Source organism: Phlebotomus papatasi, chromosome 2 (assembly GCF_024763615.1).
Source record: "Phlebotomus papatasi isolate M1 chromosome 2, Ppap_2.1, whole genome shotgun sequence".
Classification (NCBI taxonomy): domain Eukaryota; kingdom Metazoa; phylum Arthropoda; class Insecta; order Diptera; family Psychodidae; genus Phlebotomus; species Phlebotomus papatasi.
In genome coordinates, this window is record NC_077223.1 from 68,092,147 (window position 1) to 68,114,550 (window position 22,404).

At 36.4% G+C, this 22,404-nt stretch overlaps 3 protein-coding genes across 4 annotated transcripts; 1 reads left to right on the plus strand and 2 right to left on the minus strand.

Annotated features, from left to right (window-relative positions):
• The first annotated feature begins 481 nt into the window (after positions 1 to 481).
• Positions 482 to 5,915, plus strand: LOC129803973 (PRKCA-binding protein). 2 transcript variants are annotated; one of them, XM_055850878.1, is made up of 4 exons: positions 482 to 1,230; positions 1,464 to 1,575; positions 4,525 to 5,002; positions 5,066 to 5,915. In XM_055850878.1, the coding sequence occupies exons 1-4, from the start codon at positions 1,013 to 1,015 to the stop codon at positions 5,806 to 5,808; spliced, it is 1,551 nt and encodes a 516-aa protein (XP_055706853.1). In that variant the 5' UTR covers positions 482 to 1,012; the 3' UTR covers positions 5,809 to 5,915. The 2 variants fall into 2 exon arrangements, with proteins under 2 accessions (XP_055706853.1, XP_055706854.1); XM_055850879.1 differs by having other exon boundaries at positions 482 to 698.
• Positions 5,916 to 8,832: 2,917 nt separating this feature from the next.
• On the minus strand, positions 8,833 to 14,697 carry LOC129803972 (DDB1- and CUL4-associated factor 11). Its single transcript, XM_055850877.1, has 4 exons — positions 14,527 to 14,697; positions 13,734 to 14,465; positions 9,308 to 10,098; positions 8,833 to 9,241 (listed from the first exon to the last, which is right to left on the minus strand). Exons 2-4 carry the CDS (start codon positions 14,380 to 14,382, stop codon positions 9,107 to 9,109), a joined length of 1,575 nt encoding a protein of 524 aa, XP_055706852.1. The 5' UTR covers positions 14,383 to 14,465; positions 14,527 to 14,697; the 3' UTR covers positions 8,833 to 9,106.
• A 140-nt stretch (positions 14,698 to 14,837) lies between these two features.
• Positions 14,838 to 22,355, minus strand: LOC129803975 (uncharacterized). Its single transcript, XM_055850881.1, has 3 exons — positions 22,245 to 22,355; positions 21,744 to 22,181; positions 14,838 to 15,544 (listed from the first exon to the last, which is right to left on the minus strand). Exons 1-3 carry the CDS (start codon positions 22,318 to 22,320, stop codon positions 15,099 to 15,101), a joined length of 960 nt encoding a protein of 319 aa, XP_055706856.1. The 5' UTR covers positions 22,321 to 22,355; the 3' UTR covers positions 14,838 to 15,098.
• Between the last annotated feature and the right edge of the window lie 49 nt (positions 22,356 to 22,404).

Genomic DNA, 22,404 nt, shown 5'->3' on the forward strand with positions numbered 1-22,404 from the left:
TTACTATATATACTAACATTATTCTATTTAATTCTCTAAGTTACTTTGATATGTGAGGTTATGATGGACGTAGTCTTCATACATTTATTCAAACTTTAAGTGAAAGAAATTTTACTCTTTAAATATATGCATTTGGTTTTACAAGTTCGCCAATTTTAGATAGATATTTATTCAAAAACAAAAAACCAAAAACCATAATTATTTCATTTTAAAAACTTATCATGAAATTAGATGTTTTCAAACGGTCTTTTTCTGAAAAAAATTTAATATTGCAACTTTTCAATCTCTTAGCAAAAATTAAAATTAACAAATGTCTTATACTCTTACTCAAAGCGAAAAAACATCACATTAAATACTAAGCCCGTATACAAAATTCAATTCAAAAACAGCATTATTTATGAAATTCATAAACGAATGTCCGTGTTCGATTTCCCGCAATTTTTGCTTGGTAGCATTTTGTATTTCAACCGTTGCGCAAACGCGGAAAATGTCAGAGTGATAAGGAAAAATTCCATATAAAGTGCTCATTTTCTTCGCAGCAGAAATTTTCCACACATTTTCCGTGTCATTTTACACATCTTAGTGCTCAAAGAGCATAAATTAGTGAAGATTAGCATACAAATTAGTGATCCCTCGTAGTTGGCATCCGAAATGTTGGATGAATACCAAGATGATTACTTTTTAGAAGAAGATAAGATGTAAAGACACAACAAAAGTGCTCTTTTCACAAAGTGAAATCGCATGAAAAAGCCTGTTTTGTTCTTTTTAGTGTCTTTACTTTTCTTAAGTTCAGTTTTTTTTGCAGTTTTTTGTTCAATTATGTGGCCCTATGAGTATCAAATGTTACCAATAAGCTATAGTTATACCCTCGAAGAGGATAGAAAGTAACACTTTTGATTTATTGATTTTTTTTAGCTGCAATTTTTTATTCTTTGTAAACAGCTGTTAGGGTTTTCTATGCACTTTTCCACCTGCTTAGGAGCTTTATTGTAATGTTTGTTATTTTATGTGAATGTACATAATTTTTTCTTGCATGCAATTCACCGGTGAAAGATCTTTTTTGCATATCACACCTCCAAGTTCAAGTCCGCCCAAAGATCCCTCCATGGAGTCCGAAAAAGAGCCCGAAAATGTTTTGAATGATCCGGATAATGTTGATGTTGTCGGTTGTCCTATTTTAAGTGCTGACCAATCCAATGCCATTCTCCAAAATCAAGAAATTCAACGACTGTAAGTGCCTTACTTTAACACAATTTTAGCGGATTCTCCCTACAACTAGACCCCTTTCTGGACTTCCAACGAAATCTCATCGTCAAATTTATTAAATTTTTTGTGATGGTTCTTGCATGATATCTTTCAATTGTGCAACATTTTTCGTGCTTCATTGGCTTTTCCTTCTCTCAAGAACTTTTGCTCTGCATTCTAGGGAAGGTGAATTTGTGCTAAAACTTTCGCTATTTTAGGGGAATGACGGTTACATCGGGGACTATTCTGATCAAGAAGGACACAAGTAACCTCATTGGCATCTCTATAGGAGGTGGAGGACCTCTATGTCCCTGTTTATATATCGTTCAGGTGAGTTTAAGAAAAAAAATCTCTAAGCTAGAGTTCGGTAACTCTAGGCTAGAGCTAGCAAAAGTACAATGAAATCATATTTAAATGGGATCATATTAATTGGAGACCTCGGAGTAGGGGAAGCATTTGGAACATAATTAAAGTATTCCAGTAGGAGAATTCTATAACAATATGACAATGTCATATGACAAATTTAAAATTTTTTTATATGGTAAATCCGGAAAAACTAATCATAAGGGCAGAATCACATTGACAGTTAAATGCTCACCGTATTTCGTTAATTTACGTATTCTCATTGCAATTCTTACGCAAATTCTCGCTTACCGTATTACCTTATCTCATACTCGGTGACACTAGGTGAAAATAATATAAGAAAATTGAAGAAATAAAACGAAAATTCGATAAACGGTGAGCAAAAAAAAACTGTAAGAGAAATTCACCGTACAGTTTTTTTGCTCACCGTTTATCGCATTTTCTTTATATTTCTTCCATTTTCTTGTATCATTTTCACCTAGTGCCACCGAGTGTGAGATAAGGTAATACAGTAATTGAGAATTTGCGTAAGAATTGCAATGGAAATGGGTAAATTAACGAAATACGGTGAGGCTACGGTGAGCATTTTATTGTCAATGTGATTCTGCCCTAAATCCGACTTATATCTGTCACTAAAAGCACCATATCATATACAGTAGAGTCTTCTAAATTCGAACGCTCGGGGGATATTTTTGACATTTCTCACCTTCCAAATTCAAACGATTTTTTCAAAACTAACGAAATTTATGTGAGATTAAATTGCACTTTGAGTCAAATTCCTGTACTTTCTCACAAGTCTTAGTGGTAACATACTTCCTTTTAATTTTATATGATCATAATGTATGTAAACATTCAGGAAGAAGGACATAAATATGATTTTCATTCATCCAGAATACGAATTTTTTAACATAACCACACAATTGACATTTTGAAGCCAAACGTCGCGTCATTCGAATTTGAGATTCAGATTTAAGAGACTCTACTGTAGCTCCTTTTATGGCCATTCGATGCTCACTGGGCTTTTATGTTGTCCTGCTCCAGAATTTTACCATGAAACTTTGTCATATAAAAAAAAGGTAGCAGCATTGCCACTAAAAATACCGGTCGGCCTGTCACTTATTGTACAAATCGTACGACCCTTTTTTAAGAGAAAACGGTAACAAATTTCGACTTGCGGTCTTCAGAAGCAATATCGTCGATTGCAACGACCGTTGTCATATCTATATTTCTTTTGTAATCAGATTGTCATGAAAGAGACAACATTTGTAAGGCCGGCATCGGACCTAAGGTTTATCCCAGTTCCCGATGTTCTCGAAATTCAAATTGGAACCAATTTATTGGTTTTTCAAAATTTAATAAATCACTTGCCCATGTAGTCCAATCTTAAGCGATAATTTTCCAAAAAAAAATATTATTAAGAAGAAATTACACACGTTAAGCCATATGACTAAGCCCATATATAACGTTATTTGAGTCAAAAGCAGAGATAGGAAACAAATGCAGATACGACAACTGAAGATGCAATCAACGATATATCAACCCAGATATTGGAGAATATGGTGTTAAATTCACCCGAACACATACCATTTAGCCTATGGAGACTTTCTAAATTTAATTTTCTCAATTTCTTAACCATTAAAGCATAAACTGATTTCAAACTTTTGATTGCAGAACTTTAGGGCCTTGACAGACCTGAGGATTAGCCGAGAGACGGTTTAGCGTAATTATATTAGAAATAATGGTCAAACTACATTTCCATTATTTTCCACTAAGTCGTCTCTCAGCTTAAGTCGTAAGTGTGTCTAGGGCATTAGGGTCCTTGGAAGTTATAACTTGCTTTCTTAACCCTTTAGCTTTAGCCCTTTAAGGACGAGATGATCAAAAATTGGGGGTCAGAGAAAATTACTTTTTCTGACATCTTAGAGCAAAATATAACTTTAGAAAGTCTAGGAAAAAATTTGGGACACTCTTATATCCTTATCGTCATTAAAGGCTTTAGGACAAATGGGACACCAGTATTCCAAAAATAACAACTAATTTTTCGGACTATTTATAAGATGAAACAACTTTCTGTAGCCAAAAAACTTGCTTTTGTTTTTGGGACACTGGCGTCCCATTCGTCCTTAGAGGATTAAACCTAAGCTTTGTGGTTCAATTTTCCTCATTTCACAATAAGAGGGATTTTAAAATTAATGTTTATTCAGAATGGTTGAATATGACCAATTATAAATTTTAAAATAACGGGTTTATAGCATCGAATATCAAACTCTCTCCTACCATGAATGTCAGACCTAAGCTTAGTTATATAAAGGGATAGCCGATGGTGGTGCAACTGAGCTAGGTTTTTCAAGACAATCTGTCCTTCCGGCGAGCATCGGAATTTGTTGATCAAATCCTATGAATCAAACACACAATTTTACCAGAGCTTTCGACACTTATCATGTCTTCCTCAGTGGTTATTGGTTGGTCTTTAGGAATTTTGTCACTAATTCCTCTACATCAGTTATGAATGAATTATCACTTATGCATCAGTTTTGAATTTAGTTAGGAGGAATTCAAAACTGATGCATAAGAATGTAGAGAAATTAGTGACAAAAATCCTAAAGAAAAGACCAACAAATAACCACTTAGGAAGACACGATAAGTGTCGAAAGCTCTGGTAAAATTGTGTGTTTGATTCATAGGATTTGATCAACAAATTCCGACTCTCACCGGAAAGACAGATTGTCCTGAAAAACCTAGTTAAGCTAGGTTGGCACAAATTCTCTAATTTCTGATCAGACAGGGCTTTTGGAAAAACTTTGATTTAGGATTGAGTATCTTAATCTGAACAAATGATCCATTACTTTTTGAAAAAAAATCTATTTAGAAAGCAGCTTGTTATAAGCTGATCAAGGCTTATCATGGATTTTTCAGGTCTTCGATGGAACTCCAGCGTCTCGTGAAGGAACTCTTCAAAGTGGAGATGAGCTCCTGGGAGTCAATGGGCAATCTGTCAAAGGAAAAACCAAAGTGGAAGTCGCCAAGATGATACAATCAGCAGCTGAAGAAGTCACCATCCACTACAACAAACTCCACGCAGATCCAGCTCAAGGGGAATCCCTGGATATTGTGCTGAAGAAAGTAAAGCATCGTCTGGTCGAGGGAATGTCCAGTAGTACAGCAGACACTCTAGGACTCTCCCGCGCTATCCTCTGCAATGATTCCCTTGTTAAGCGCCTTCAAGAACTCCAAGCTACCGAAGCAATGTACAAAGGTCTTGTGGAGCATGCTAAGAGGATGCTGAAGGCCCACTTCGACCTTCTGCAGACGTACCATCAGTTTGGATGTGTTTTTGCAGCGATCAGTGTAAGGGAACCTCAAGCAAGAGCCTCAGAAGCATTCAGACTCTTTGGTGAGTAAAGATCTTTTCGATCCAAAAACCTTCCTAATAACGCCTTACTATTTATCTTTCTAGGAGAAATGCACCGAAATATGGAGAAGGATGGTGTAAAGATGCTAAAAGCCCTAAAACCCGTTCTAGCAGACGTTGGAACCTACCTCCATAAAGCCATTCCAGACACAAAGCTCACAATAAGACGCTATGCAGACGCCAAGTTCACCTACCTATCCTACTGTTTAAAAGTCAAGGAAATGGATGACGAAGAACATAGTTATGCAGCCCTCCAGGAACCCCTGTATCGCGTGGAAACTGGAAATTACGAGTACCGATTGATACTGCGCTGTCGCCAGGAAGCTCGTGCTCGATTTGCTCGACTTCGCAGTGATGTTTTGGAAAAAATGGAACTGCTGGAGAGCAAACATGCCAGAGACCTCACAGGACAACTGAAACGCTTCATCGAAGGACTTGCAACTCTCGCCAAAGACACCACAGAACGCCTCCAAGTGCATGCTAATCTCTTCCCTGTGGAAGTTGACCTGAAACCCAGTGCATTTCAATACAAAACTCCCAATTGGGTAAATGATTCACCTCCGGAAGAAGAAGAAGCCACAGAAGCTGCTGAAAATCCTACTTTGGATTCTATGATCCTCAATCTCGACACACCATCAGCAGAGGAAAATGACTTGCTAATGGAGCTGGGACTAAATGACATTGATCTTAGCCAGAGTGTCAATGAAAATTCCCAGACAACGCCCATGACACCACTTTTGGCCAAAAATTCTGTGGATGATCTTCTAGCACCTGATCTCATAAATTAGGGAAGCAATTGACATGAATCTTTAAGCTCCACCCATATTGATTTAAGCCACGCCTATTGTTGTAACAGAACGGTTGATAAGGTCATTATACCAAGCCCAAAAAATCAGTCCTTAATGTTTTATTTGTGTAAGACATTACAAACTTCATGCCAACAAAAGAAGCCACGCCTCCTACATAAATTGTAATCCAGATAACCGTTTTGCAGACAATATTTTTCAAGGTAAGGTAAAGTATCCTATGTCGACCACTTAAGGAGATCTTTTGTGAAAAACTTATGAAAAAACAGTTATAATTTGTCTTTTTTGATAGGGTTTTTATCTAAAACTATAGAATAGATCCTTATCTATCTTATGGTGAACTTCATTTAGACATAATATAAGTTTAAATTACAAAAAAATTAAACTGTTTTAAAAATGCGATGTGTTCCTCTACTCGACCACTCTGATATCAGAGTGCCTTTACTCGACCACCTGGGGTTCCTCTACTCGACCACCCATTTTTTCTGAGAAATTAAATAAACCACAAAACTATAAAGTCATGCATTTAACTTTGGCTTTCTAACACTTCATGAACACTTAAAATTAAGTCAATCATTAATATACAATAGGAAAACTCATGAATTTATTCAAAAGTAGTAAAACATCTAACTGAAAAAGCTCCACTTCCTATGATTCGTCGACAGGTCGAATTGAGGAACATTATATTTGGAATACACTTTCAATTTTAAGACCTTAAATTTAATGTTTAACTTAATCGTGGAACTAAAATTTTTGCACAAAATAAAGATAAAGTCCTCAACTTGCGATTAGACTCAAAATTTGAATTCTCAAGTAATCTGTAAGGATAATAATTGAAATAATTCCTTAAGAAAACAGTTAAGAATATCAATAAGAATGCCATAAATTGATGAAAAATTGCGAATTTTTATTTAAGAAATACTTTTAACGCTTCGTTTAAGTGCTTTTTTCAGTGTTCTATGGTCAATTTCTATGATATTTTCACTGATTTGCATTAATTATGAAATAACTGACCCTATGATGTTAAACTATTTGCCAAATTTTATTGCAAATGTAGGGTGGAATAACCGGCTATCGCCATGTTTAGGAAAAAATTAAATTCATTTAATCATAACTTTTGAATCCTTGTTACAAGATATGTCAAATTTGACACAAAGTTACTTAGATGTATTGGCTCTAGATACGTGAAAACAATAATCCTAGAACATAACGCTGGACTACTTAAAAAACTGATTTTTATTAATAATGCAAAAATAACCATTTCGTCGCCACTTTTTACCACTTTTCGCCAGTTTTGTAAAATTTGTAACCAATTCTCGCCACCCACTTGAAAAGAACCACACTCGGTTATTTTAGGCAATGCTATGAAAAGAATACATTCACCATTTCTCTTTCCTTGTGATCACTTTATTATTACTCTCTTTAAATGATTTTTCTTCACTTTTATTTGAGAAATCAAATTATGGGGCTTTTGCAGAAAGTAAACAATGCAGATTTGACAACTGAGAATGTACGAAGTGAAGTTAGCGTCAGGGGTCTCGGTAGCTCAATAGGCAAAGTGTTGGCTTTGTGACGCAGAGGCCCTCGGTTCGATCCTTGATCGAAGCGCGTCCGGTGAATAATTGGAAAACAATTTTTCACCGTCCTTAAAAGCTCCAAATTGAACGCAAAAATATCAAGAAGGAAGTATGATAAAAGATAAGGGAGCAAAAAATAGGATTTGTGATGGAGCAAAAAGAAAAATGATAAGGAGAGATGAGTAAATAAGAGTGAGCGAAATGGCTAATATGGACCTGATTGAGTCTGACAGCCAAAAACATAAAAAGAAGAGAGAGAGAGAAGTTAGCGTCGCCTATTGAAAAGATATGGCGACAGGTGGTAAAATCAATTCCAGAATATTACCACTTCTCGCCATGCCTCATTTTTATACAAAAATAATATAAAATGAAATATTAATTGACTAAATACAAATTTTATGTATTCCACAAGTGCAATTAAATATTCAATAGACAAATTATTTACCCAAATAGGTATTTTTGGCCTGATGAAAATTTGACGACACTTAGTACATTTGGTAAGAGATGTTGGATTCGATGCACTTGCTTAAAATATTGCTCTAAAAAGTGATCAAAATCGTGAATCCAAAACGAATAATTATTATTTTTCGATTCTATGCGTAGAAGCAGATACAATACAAAAAAATTGCGACTCATTTTTTTCATAAATTGCGAAAAATAACGATTTCAATGTAAGTGGCGAGAAGTGGGGCACTGGCGAGAACTGGTGATTCCACCCTAAATAATTTGAATAAATATTTCGCCTGGTCGACCTGAGGAACTTAGGGTGGTCGAATAGAGGATACTTTACCTTATATCTCAAAATCGCAAAAATGAAGTTACGATAAATGCTGATTTAACTGACGAAATTGAAGTTTGTCTCCTTTTCGTTCTTTTGGGGACGAGAGTACCCATGAGTTTTCCAATTTCCCAGAGACGGAGAAAATTCTTTCTCTACAAAAGTATCATATTTGACCACTAAGACTTACAGTTGTGGTCCGGAAGGAGTTAAGGACATGTAAGCTAACTGACCTCCACTATACCCATGAGTTTCGGCATTTCTCACAACTTATAACCCTTCTTTTTCTCTCCAACGGCTTCTTTTACTCTGGGGACTCCGGGTGTGTTCCACCAAGATGACCGTTTCACACTGTTCGTCATATTAACTCGTTTAAAGTCACAAGCTTCTGTAGCTGAGGCCAAAATGGGTGTTTGAAATCAGGTCCATTCAGCCTCAACGTCAGAAGGAGAGTCAAATTGATATGAAAATTATTATATTACTTACAAAGTTTCTGTGCATCAGAATATCGAAATTTTTTAGTCACTTTTAGTCACTTTGTAATTAATTATTCAAAATTATATTTTGAAATTTTAACAACTTTCACTTCAATCCATTTATAAATGCTCAATGAACCTGAAATAAAATACCTGGGAAAATAATACTCCAACATTTAATAATCCAAATTATAATATTTATTATGACCAAGGATTTCCTCTTCATTTTTTTTGTTTTTCCCAAATACAAAACTTAATTTATCAAAATCAACTCTATCTCTCTCCCTTGTTATTTAAATAATTTCCCTCGTTTTTTTTTTTTTTTTTGAGAAGAAAATTGCCATCTAATGGAAAATGATGGCTTGAAAAAAAAGAATCCAAATAAAATAGAGAAAAAAAACAAAGATCGAAGATTAGATGAGAGGGAATACCTGTCTTTTGCGTATCCTTCATGAGGAGTCCGATCGATGACGATTGCGATTGGCAATCCTGAGGGAACGTCTGAGTGTAACACCGGTACTTGGGGGAGCTTTCTTCTTTGTTTCCGGCCATCCGTAAGTGTACAAATTCACATTGCAGTCCCACTGAAAGAATTTTACAATTTAAAATTGAAGTAAAAATTTCCAAATGATCCCAAATGTTTAACTTACAGAACTTGTGAGTATCTCCGAACGTTGCGGATGCCAGGCTACATCTCTCACAATATTATTATGTCCCCGGAGAGCCTGAATCATCTCCCCCGTGAGGACATCATACATCACAAGGTACCCAGTTCCACAGCCAGTATAAATGTATCTCTGGCCAGTCATACTGGCCGGACTGAATTTGGCCTTGATGAGACTCTTCATCACCCGATGACCCCGATACGTCATCACACTCGTATCTCCAGCCAAATCATTGACCTTGTAGTAGCTAGGCGGAACATTGTTCCAACGATAGTCCCAATCACGAAAAGCATCCCTCTTCCCAGCCGCAAATTCCTGAATCTGACTCTCTTTGGACATCACACGTACATCCCAAAGCTTTATCGTTTGATCCTTTGAGTTTGTAATGAAGTACCTCCCGTCATTCTTCACATCAATCGACGTCACACCATCCAAATGGCCTACAAACATCCCCACACTCCCGCGTGTCTTCATAGCCATCGAACGACGATCATATATCCGGACAGTGCCATCATCTGATCCAGCACACACAATATGCGAATTGTCTTCCAGCAGACGCACCGCATTCACCTCCATATTGTCCTCAAAGGCACGCTCCGTCCACACAGACTCCTCCCGGTCGTACACCGAAACCGCTCCATCGCTGCAACCCGCAATAATCTCGCGGCCGCCATTCGCAAATTGGACGGAATACGAGGCGAACTTATGAATCGAACACTCATCAAAAGGAATGCAAACGATCTCAGCACTGCGTCCCAATAGATCGCCCACGTGAACTGTTGACCGAAAGACAAAAAAAAAAGAAAACAATTCTAGCATCTCATCTCATTATACTCAATTAAAATAATAATTCAAAATCAAGCATTAACATCTCCTCAAAAATATGGGAAAAGTTGTTAACCCTTTAAGGACGATTGGGTCACCCGTGACCCATAGAGAAAATAATTTTTCCTGACTACCTGAAGTTATTTCTTTCTAATGTTTGTACATAATCACAAAGTAGAAAGATGTAGGAATCTAGGATATTTTTTGAAAATCTCCAGCTATTTGCTATATAAAAAATATTTGAGCTCAAAAATAACGAATTATCAAATTTTCACGTTGGTGCTTGAATTTTAATGTTTTTAATATTTCTAATTTTTTTTAAGCAAAAACCTCTTGGGTCTAGAAACTATAATAACTATACATAATATTTCTCAACAAAGTAAAAATTATATTTATTGGTATTTTCAGGAAAGCTTCATCATCTTCATGGGTCATATATGACCCAATCGTCCATAAAGGTAAAAAACACCGAATTTGTCTCTAGTGGATTTTTGAAGATTTGAGGTTAGACTGTTTCATGTTTTTGTTTATGTGTGCGCAAAATAGTTAATTATTCGTGTAATATTGTGTGATATATCAATTAGCTGAGATTTTCCAGTGCAATACTGACTGAAGAAGGAAATATTTTGATAATTTATAGGATACTTCTGCGTATATGTTGTAAATTCATAACTTTTTACTCTTGTGCATGACTTTAAAAATGTAACAAAAAATTCATGATCAATGAACCCGAAATCATCCACATATTATGCCCGGAAGATAGCGATGATGCCGACAATCTTGTCCAGAACGAAAGCGACATAATATATTTGGAACAAGACGTGGATGAAATGGATTTTGAAGTCTTCATCGAAAACGCATCAACTCCGGAAGAACTCCCAGATCCACAACAATGTGCAACTGTACGTCTTAAATTCCCAGAGAAAAACAACATTGCACCTACCCATTACCATCAAACATGTTTCGAAGAAAACTGAGGTGCACATGGTGCTATCAGAAAAGAGGATTATACACTGAGAACAAAAAAGAGGGTGCGATTAACTTTTTTTTCTCAAAACTTTAACACTTTTTAGGTGTAAAAATATATCAACATTTTTTAATGTTAATTTTACACCTTTTTAAGGGTAAAATTAACACCCAATACACCTAAAAAGGGTAATATTCACACCGATTTTGGATCAATACAGCAGGGTAAAATTAACATTTCCGGAATGTTATTTTAACTTTTTCGGATTTCTCTCAGTGTAAGACCAATTGTATTTGTGAGGCATGCGACATTTATCTCTGTGTTACCAGTACTCGCAATTGTTTCGATGAATATCATAAAAATTAAAAATGAAATAAACAATAATACATTTTTTCATAAAAATTATTGTTTTTGTGTACAAGTCTTCAAGATGCTTTGAGACCAAAAATTGAGTGAGATATTTTTTTAAATTAATTTTTGATCGTTTTAATTGTTACTCGTACTCTAATTTTTTTTATTATTACAAATATTCAAGTTATTTATCTTTCAAAAATAACAGAGCAAACGAGTAAACTAGTCGTCTGGAAAATTTTGTGCTTTTTTACCTTTATGGACGATTGAGTCATATATGACCCATAGTTTTCCAGAACTCCTAGGGATGGGAAAATTTCTTTTTAACCATAAATCTCTTATTTAGGCTAAAATATCGAGGGAAAATTGATTTCATTGAATTTCGCTCAGCGGAAAGCTTCTCATCCTTAAAGGGTTAAAAAAGGAAGAGTAAGAAAAATTTCGTAATTGCAGAACGAAGTTTTGCTGGGTTACCGACTGCCTGACAATGTCTTTCGTCAGCCAATCCCCCACATAGCGGGCAACTGAACTATACCGCCAGTAAAAGGCCTTGCTTGGAGCGAGATGCGGTAAATATGAATTTTCCGCGAACAGTATAAGGGAATCCATCAGCTGGGCTCTATTTCGCTATAGGGGAGGGTGGGGCAGTTAACGACGGGACAATTTCAATTTTTGCATATTCTTCTTATCCCTTTGAAAGGAATGGGATAAAACCTTTATGTTATTGAAGAGATAACTTAGACCCATGTTCATAAAAATAATTAATTTCGTGACTCTTTTCGTTAGAATTCTGTAATTGATTTTATAAAACTGCATCAAAATGAAACTTTTTGCAACAATTTCTGAACTACTGCACTTATCTATCGAAGTAACATAATTAAAGCGTGTCCCGGATTTAAATTCTAAGTTTTCGACATGAAGTTAGTCACAGTACGAATTGAGTTTTGTTTTGATTTTTTTGACGTTTCAAGAGAATTTCGTCAGCTTTTCATTTCTGAAAAATTGCCATCTGTGGTGGAAATGGCTTATAGCCGATTTACCAAATAAATCATATCTATCTATCTATCATTTCTGAAAAAAATATTGAAAAAAGTTATGTTTTGGCTGAGAAAAGTGATAAAAATGGAGAACCTGCGCAAATTTATCGTGGACACGTACCTAAAGAATCCAAAAGCGAGCTATTCTGAAATCGGAAGGATCACCGGAAAGTGTCCATCCACGGTTCGAAGGGTTATATTACGCTTCAAGGAACTCAAGACTGTTGTTCGATAGCCAGGATGTGGCAGAAAATCTGGAGCTGTAGACAAGAGGATGGAGAAGAGAGTGTTGGCGCTTTTCCAGAAGCAACCTTGCCTTTCAGTCAGAGATGTGGGCAAAAAGCTGGGTATCTCCAAGAGTTTAGTGCAGAGAATCAAAGAGAATAACGGATTGATAACGTACAAACCTCAAGCTGCTTCCCATTGCACGGAAAAGCAGAGGCAAAGTGCCAAAACGAGGTCGAGAAATCTCAGTGAGCGAGTTTTGAAATATGTGGTTTGGATGTCAATCTGCTCTTGTGGACGTCGCAGCGAAGAATTTTTCATGACAGGGACGATGAACGCGGATATTTACATTAAAGAGTGCCTCCAAAAACGACTTTTGCCACTATATCACAGCCACGACATCCCTACTCTATTTTGGCCTGATTTGGCATCATGTCATTATGAGAAAGTCACCCTGAAATGGTTTGCCCGAACCGCCCGAACAAACGTCAAATGAGAATCATTGGTCAAAACGCTACCTGGGCAATTTAATTTTGACGTTTATTCGGTTTCCAAACGATTTCAGCTCACTCCTGTTTTAAGTTGATAAAGACGTTACGGGAAGCTTGAAAACGATGAAAAGATTTTTTTCTTTTTTTGTTGACTAAATAGACTTCATTGAAAGTTCAGAAAATTGGCTACCTCTTTAATCACTTCCAGGAACTTATTATTGATAAATCTTTTTGTTATCATACAATTTGATTAGAATTAAATGGAATGGAAAGATATCAAAATTTACCAATAAGTTTTCTGATCATTTATGGTTCATATAGTCTCCGCTAGTGTCGCTTAAATCGCGGATACGGTCATATTTCAAATTTTTTTTTCGTGAGAAACGTTTGAAGTTATTAAATACGAGGAAAGCTGATGCATGAGGATTAATTTTTCAAATCAGAGATTAGATAAAGAGATTAGGGAAAAATAAATAAATATGAAAGAAAAAAAAACAAAAGTGCAGGAAACTTACGACAACTCGACCTTGTGGCATAGACAAACTCTCGTCCATCGGGCGTGAAGTCCAGATCCAGAATGCTCCATTCAACATCTCGCCCCATGAGAGTGTTCACGTGATTGTAGGCGGATGTGGTGGCGTCGTACACACGAATCTCGCCCTCCTGACACGCAGTCACAAAGTGCTTCCCATCTGGGGTGAATTGTCCGCAGAAGACCTTGGAATCGTACCTCATGGCCGTGCGTTCTTTGCCGTTGGGCAGAAACACATTGTTCACTTTGCACTTCTGCGAGGCCGTCCATGAGTTCTGATGCTGTCGATCACTCATCATCTTCACCAGACTCCAGGGTTGATTTGCAGTGCTTCTGTGACCAGACGCCTGCAAGACACTCTGGTAGATGTCATTCTTGATGAGCTTGTCTGTGGTCTGTTTGCCCTGGATTTTGGGCAATTTTCGAATACAGCCCTCACCCTCATATTCAATCAGGCCACTTCCCACGAGATTCTGCAGCACCAGGAGGATGTAGTGGCGTCTGGTGGTGGCCGAAGAACCCCTGAAACCATCGCGATCGTGAAAGAGGATGGAATTGAGGATTGGTTCGTAGTCTGAATCACTGTCCTCCATGGTCTCATCCTCATCCAGATCTTCATCCATGAAGTCCATGGCGATGTTGCGAAATTCCTTCGGCTTTTTTTTGCGCAGCAGGCCAACAAATCTCTCAAATCCGCCTCTGATTTCCAGTCACCCTGCAATGATCCAATTCCCATGACTTTTTCGCCCATATCCCATTGAATTTCCTCAAATTACCTGCACTCTTTGTAAGTTAGCCCTCTGTAGACAATGTACAGATGGAAAAACCAATCAAATTCCTTAAGAATTTACAGGAAAATCACAGATAAAATACAGAAACAAAAATTGCGTTTTCACCAAAGCGAGCCTGACACAGATTACTTCTTTGAGTTCCCACTGGCGCTGACAACGCTAAAGGGCAAATTATTTTCAAAAGTAACGACTTTTCACAGGATCTCTCACGTCTCACTTTTTCTCCACCGCAAGCTGCCTCTCATTTGTTTTCCAATTTTCCAGGTTGCTTTTCCGAAAAAAAAAATCCCACAATATTTGGTCCACATTATCTTGTCACAATTTATTAATACACATAGAAAAAATAGTTCTTATCTTACGAGAAAAAGTCGTTAAAAATATACAGAAATATTTATAAGTATACACCGCATGTCTTTCCTTCAGACTGTGATAGCCAAATAATCCTGGCGAGATGCATTAAAAAAAATGGATGGATTCGTCCCATATAATGTGAGATTCCTATGAACATAAACAATTGCCCAGGGCCCCCTCCCCTTTGTACGTACAAGAAATTGGCACTATTTATCAGGGAACAGGGTATCATAGCTGGGCGGGAGATCTTTATCTTCCTGTCTACTTGACTGTTGCCCCTGTGTTGATCCTGCCGTCGGAGGCAATTGGAGCTCAATTGGTGCCCCCTGCGTAGCTACAGTATTTGTCTGCTGATCTGCCGTTGTTGACGGTGGACCCGCAAAGCACTCTTCAAGGCAAAATCTGTATTTCCAGCAGCACCACAGGCAACCACCAACTGCCACAGCCGTGAAAATGAAGCTGGTGATGGCACTTAAGGCAATATTGGATGAATTTAGCGTCTTTCGCATCACACTCTGCTGACCCACGAGGCAGGACACTTCGTCGGCACAAAGGGGAGCATTGCAATTCACCACGGAGTCTCTGTAATACTCATTGGGGATGCATCCCTTGTTGTTGCGAAAACACGAATAGGCGAAGGTATCATCGCAATCTACGGAAATTATTTTAAAAAAAAATTGAATATAAATTAATCTAGATCTGGAAAATTGTCTTTCGACAGAGTTGCAAATAGTCTAGATTCTAGATTTTAGATAAAAATTAATTGATTGATGATTTGAACTAACTTCTAGTTTACAATAGTCGAGTGTGCTAATCCGGGCGCTTCGCTATCTGGATCGTTTATGACTAATCCACTTAAAAGGGACAGATAATCCTAACCGGCTTATGTAGGTGAGATTCTTAACGTGAGCTAACTCGGAGTGCATGCAAATTCGATTTAGAGCTGAAGTTGGGAGACGCCATTCAGTTATCTTGAATCAAATTCGTGAAATTGTACAAATTTTGTATTTAAACCAAAATATCAAGGATTTGGATGAACTGACAGAAAAGTGTTATATGGGTGAAATGTAGACCAGAATGTTCTCTATAATTTTTCCATAGAACATGATCTCATCGATTACTCAGAAGCCAAGATAATCGAGGTTTTTTGTTTCTTAACTCGTTTTTTCATCCAGAGTGCCCCAAGTAGTCACTTGTTGAACTTCAACTATATCAAAGAATTGTTGTATTTTGTGGAACTTTCCATTTAAAACCCTATTTTAAGTGTCTTGGTGGAGTAGAGGCAGTCAAATTGGCATCTGAGTGATTTCAAAGCGTTATTATGGGAAAAATCAATTTTTTCACACTTAAACGGCAAAATCGGAGTGATAGCGTAGTCTGAGCGGAAAATGATGTATGGACGAAATGTAGAGACAAATGTGCTCTACAATTATGTTGAAGTAATCATCAAAATCGGTTCAGCGACAGTCGAGATAATTGAGGTTATGTGATATTGAAATTGGTTTTTCGACTGTGGCGCCCCTGGTGTTGGTCCCACGAAGTTCAAATATTCTAGAAAGTTGTAGCATTTGGTGAGATCTTTCGTTTAAGCCCTCATTCATCAAAATCGGTCACATAGAACCGGAGATATGATTTTTTGAATTTCGTGAAATTTGACCCCTCATATCTCCGGTTCTATTGAAACCACAGCGCACATACGCACCATTTTGGAAACGTCCTAGACTGGGCTACAACATACTAAAATTTCATTAACTTGCACAATGCCGTTTTTGAGAAAAATGATTTTGAATTTCGATGAATTTTGACGCTATCGCAGCGCCACCTGTGGTGACTTTTTGAACTTCCATCTGAAAGTGCTCATCGAGACGAAACCAAAAAGGTAAAATTTATGTCGATATGTTAATTAGAACCGGAGATAGAGGCCGGTCAATGTTCGAACTTTGACCCCTTATAGCTCGGGTCAGGGGTTATGGATCGACTTAAGGTTTTTTTTGTTTGATAGGTATAATCAACGGCTACAACATACTAAAATTTCAGCCCGATTGCATAAGGAATTTTTGAGTTATTTAACTTTTAAGATTTAAAAATTTTCTTTATAATAATAGTGCCTCTAGCGGTGGTTTTATGAACTTGCGATGTTAGAAGAGGAAGTGGCATTTCACGAGAGCTTTCCAAAAAGCCCTCATTTTTTAAATTCTGACAATTAGAACCGGAGTTATGGCCATTTTAAGAAATTTTTTTTGGACCCTTATAGCTCGGGTCAGGGGGGTCGGGGGACCTTAAGTTTGGTATTGATGGAAAGCTCTAAGGCCCAGCTATAACATACTAAAATTTGAGCCCGATCGATGCCATAGGGGCGGAGCTATTGAGAAAACAAAAAAAGGGGGGTCTTCAAAATGGCGGAAGGAGGGGTGGGGGTGGGGGGTCAATGCACCAAGTTGCAATTTTCATGCGATATATAACCTTTGCCGAAAACCGCAAGTCGATATCTTTTTTAGTTTAGGAGCTATTAAGCTCCAAAGAGCGGCCGGACGGCCGGCCGGCCGGCCGGGAACGTAACTTAGCCCCCCATATATTCGTGATCAGGAAGTGGCGAAACACATTTTGGCCAAGTTTGAGCGCGATCGGAGGACATGAAATTTTGTTAGGATTATAGTAGGTGAGATTGTTAAGAATCTCACCTAATATTTTTATTTCCGTAATATAGTCATTACAGTAACATAATCACATCGAACAGACTAGGCATTTCTACATGATCATTGCTTTTTTACGCCTTCATTGCTTTTTTACACAAGGAAAAAATATTCAAAAATTGCGGCACCAAATCAATTTTTGCATCAATTTGATGTTTTTTCCGTTCTCTGAGACAATATTCTTTAAAAAGAAAATGATATTTTAGTAAAATTGGCCAAATATAAATATCTTGAACAAAAAGCAATTGCCCGTTCGGTCCGGTCAATTGCTCTTTTCTTGACATTTCCATATCACATACAGTAGACTCTCACTCAATCGACTCTTTTTCAATCGGGCGTCAAATTTTGTTGACAATTTTCACGCTTAATTATGAAGCTAATTCGCTCAAATTCGGTGTAGTTCTTTCTATTTTAACGTGATTCTTTATAATTGAGCGCTTTTTGTGGAATTTACAAAGGTTTTGCCGCCCAAATCTATCGCTAAACCGGATGACATTTCGCCCCAAATGCCCATTTGAGAGAGAGTCTACTGTAGTCCGTTAACAGTGGAAATTTTCAGAGGGAAGCTGCGTGCAGACGCGGCAACACAAGCTGTGGAGTCTTCAACCCAAAAGATCAAAAAACTCACTCTTCTCCAGAGCTTTCGACACGCTCCGTCTGTTCCTCAATGGCTGGGGAAGAAGGTTTTATTAAGAAACCATTTCATTGTTTTTTAACAGTTTTTAACAGTGTATCAATTTTGAACTTATTCGAGTGATGTCAAAGATCACTGGATTTCGTTATTTTGGGAATCCTACAAACTTGGAGGGAGGGTTCCAGGGTGCTCTGGATTAGAAAATTTTCTTACATTAATTACAAGGTGGACAAGGATTTTACAATTTTACAAATTATCATATAAATATCTCGGAGACACAGCACCAAATACTCTTCTATCATCAGGAGACAACTGAAGTTTTAAGGAACAATGGACTACTTTTTTCATGACTGTTTACATTATTTGAAACTTAATGGTCTAAAAACGATCTGCTCTGCCGTGTTTTTTTTGGAATTTTTCTCCCGCCAAGTTTGTAGGATCCCCCAAATAACGAAACCCAGTTTCGACATCACTCGGTAAGTTCAAAATTAATACACTGTTAAAAAACAATGAAATGGTTTCTTAGTAAAACCTTCTTTCCCAGCGACTGAGGAAGACACGGAGCGTGTCGAAAGCTCTGGAGAAGAGTGAGTTTTTTGATCTTTTGGGTTGAAGACTCCACAGCTTGTGTTGTCGCGTCCGGACGGAGCTTCCCTCCGAAAATTTTCACTGAAGCTAAACGGCAATTCCCCCACGATAGTCCGTTAACATTCTCTATTTAATTGTATTCTCGGTCTTTTTAGGTAACTAATTTATAGTCAAAAAAAACACGATATAGACCTTTTTTTAAACTTCTCTATTTCCACCTCTTACGACGTTTCGAAGATTGGATGTCTCCTTCCTCACGTCTACAATGTTTATGGACAATAATTAGGATACATTTTAATTTCTTTAAATTTCTTTTGCACATTTTCTATTTGATGTATAAATCAGTCAAAAGTCACGATTGTTTTTACTGAAATTCGCGAGGCGCGCCACGTATAAAATGTATGGGAAAATGAATGGCCAAAAGTACTTACATAGCCGAAAAAAGTAAACTCCTTTAGCCACATCCGATTTTCATTTAATTTGTTAGAAAATCTTATTAAGGATGATATCACAATAAAATTTAGTTAATTAAGAAATGGACTTTCCTTGAATAACATCAAATATTTTCATCAAAAATATGAAATAATGCAAAACAATTTCTCCTAACATTAACAAGTTTCTTAAGAATTCCATGTTTTTTAGTGATTGTTTACCTTGTCGATAATTTCTTTCAATAACTTAGAATTAATCAAGTCGATACAAAATCAAATATGGTTTTCTGATTCGTTAGATTAGAGGTCACGAAATAAGACCCATTTTCCTGTTCTAAATAAACTCATAATTGTCTTACAATGTGATTTTACTTTAGGTGACCAAAAGTGCTTACATGGCCAAAAGGGCTGAATCTACCCTAGGTACGAAATCTACGTACGTACTTTGAATGAAGACGTTAAGTGCAGTTCATAGCTTTGTATTGCACTACCACCGTAGACACTATTTTCTCAACAATTCTTCACATTTTCTATGTATCAAAATTTTGAGACTAAAAATATTTAGCCATACAAACTTAGGGTTTTAAAATTTAATGACTAAAAATTTAGTTAATTTAAAAATTAAATGAAAAAATGTAAAAACTTTTATGACCAAAAATTTGGACTAGACAATTTTATAATCAAATAATTAATCATCAAAACTTTGAAACTCAAAATATTTGCAATAAAATATTTCATCATCAAAATTTTCGGGCCCAAATTTTGTGATCAAATACAGTAGCTGTCAAAAGTTTGGTGCCTCATGTATGATCGGGAAACCAGGTGCAAAAAATGATGGAATAAGTTAGTTTTTCGAATTTTTCTTTTTGCAAATTAGTTGCCTGTAATCCGTAGATCTTATTTATAAAAAATAATAATAATTAATTCTATTTCATATAAAAAAAATTATTGTTTTTCGAAAATTGATCAGTTTTGATTCGTCAAAAGTTTGTTGCCTCATTCAAAAAACTAATTCAAAATGGTCAAAACATGGAACCAACTTTATGTAAACCAGTTACATTTTGAATTTATGTCATTTGAGAGGCATATGGTGAGTTTGTATGTTTCTAAAGTTGTCAATGGACAATATATGTATATAAAAGTATTGATAAATAACAAGAAATAATCTTTTTTGATAATTTATAATTTAGGTTAAAAATTGCAAATTACAAAAAATTAAAAGAAGGGAAATTGTCCAGATATACTGCCAGAATGAATCTTCGTCGTCAATTGTTTAATTTTATACAAAATCTCTACAGGATATACATAAAATCGTCAAAATATATGGTGATAAGGTACGGCCACATCTAAAAAACGCTACTGGCAATCCTAGGGTTTCGACTCAGTAGGTCGATAACAGCATTATAAGTATCACTGATAGGTATCTTATGATATCTGATCCAAAAATTCACAGTCAGTTGGTTGCTGAAGGTACACAGGTCTCTACTGTTATAAAAATCAAGAGAAAATGGTCCGAATATTTGGATGACAAGCAATATTCCATTGGTTAGCTAGTCTAATCTGGTTAAAAGGTTGTAGCTTTACTTGTTTTACATGTTTCAAGTAAATCTACAACCTTTTATACAGATTGGTCTTGCTTATCAATGGAATATTCCGAGCCACCCAAACATTCTTCCCTTTCTCTTTCAAAATGGGTTTGTTTTTGTAACAGTAAGGACCTGTGTCCCTTCAATAACCAACTGTCTTCCAATTTATGAAGCAGGCCTCTTAAATGACATAAGCTCAAAATATAGCTGGTTTTTTTTTAAGTTAGTTGCATGCTTTTGACCATTTTGAGTAACTTTTCAAATGAAGCAACAAACTTTTGACCCTTTTGACGCACAAATAATGAACAAATTTTGGAAAACAAATATTTTTTATATGAAATAAAATAAAATAATTTTTTCGAAATACAGAAATAAGATCTACGGATTACAGGCAATTAATTCACAAAAAGAAAAATTTTAAAAAATACTTTTCTCTATCGTTTTTTGCACCTGGTTTCCCGAACATACATGAAGCAACAAACTTTTGACACCTACTGTAATTAGGCATCAAAATTCTGAGTTTGAAAAAATTTAATGATCAAAATTTTGGATCAAAAAAATTGTAGTCAAATATTTGATGTCTTTTGGATCTCAAAAATTTAATTAACCAAAACTTCGGTTATCAACATTTTGCAATCAAATATTTGACGTCATTAAAATCCAATAATTAAAAATAAAATGATCATGAAAAGAGATAAAACAAATTCAGATAACAAAATACAAAATATTCCTTTATTGTTGAAATACCGTAAACGGATCTGGTTAACGCTCTAAAAAAAAAAGCAAATGACGATATCAATAAATCCTAATCTTTATCTAGAAAAATCAATTAATAAGAAACAGAGCAAAATATGCTTCGATTTTCATCTATTAAAGTTCTCCAGCCAATTTACTAGAATTCTCGGAATGTGATAATTACCTCGATAATTGGTGAGAACCATTGAGATTTCAATGAATTCTTCCACATCTTCCGGATTCTTCCCACCAATATGCAGCTGAATGCTCATCTCTCCCGTGGGGCTGTTGAAGGATATGGCTGGTGTCTCCTCTGTGCCAATCTCTTCACAGACATTCGGCGTCTTATCACTCCCGCCGTACTTCACCTGAATATAATCCCTACACTCATTCTTCCCATTTGACTTTGTGCGAAAATTGAGCTTCTGGATAACGGCAAACAATCCCGAATATCTCGTTGTTGTATTTATCATCACCATACACTGTATGTCCTCCAATGGGAGAAATTTTGTATTCCACGATTCATTCAACAGAGCAGCCTTTCCCTGCTCCAGGAAGACAATTTTCTGGTGATTCGTATCGCTTCCGCCTCCGCGACAATTTGACGTGAAATTGAATTGGCCTGAAATTGGGTGGGATTCTTGGGCATTTGTCCAGAAATTTTGGGATATAATTCAATACTCACGGTATTCCCCAGCAAGGGCATCATCAATTAGGAGGGTCAGTGCCAAAATTGGGGTGAAATATTGGATAAAATTCATTGCTTTTCTCTGCACTTTCTTCCCATGGGGACTTTTCTCTACATTTTTCACTCAAACGGAACTGTCAGAATTCTGTGCGACTGC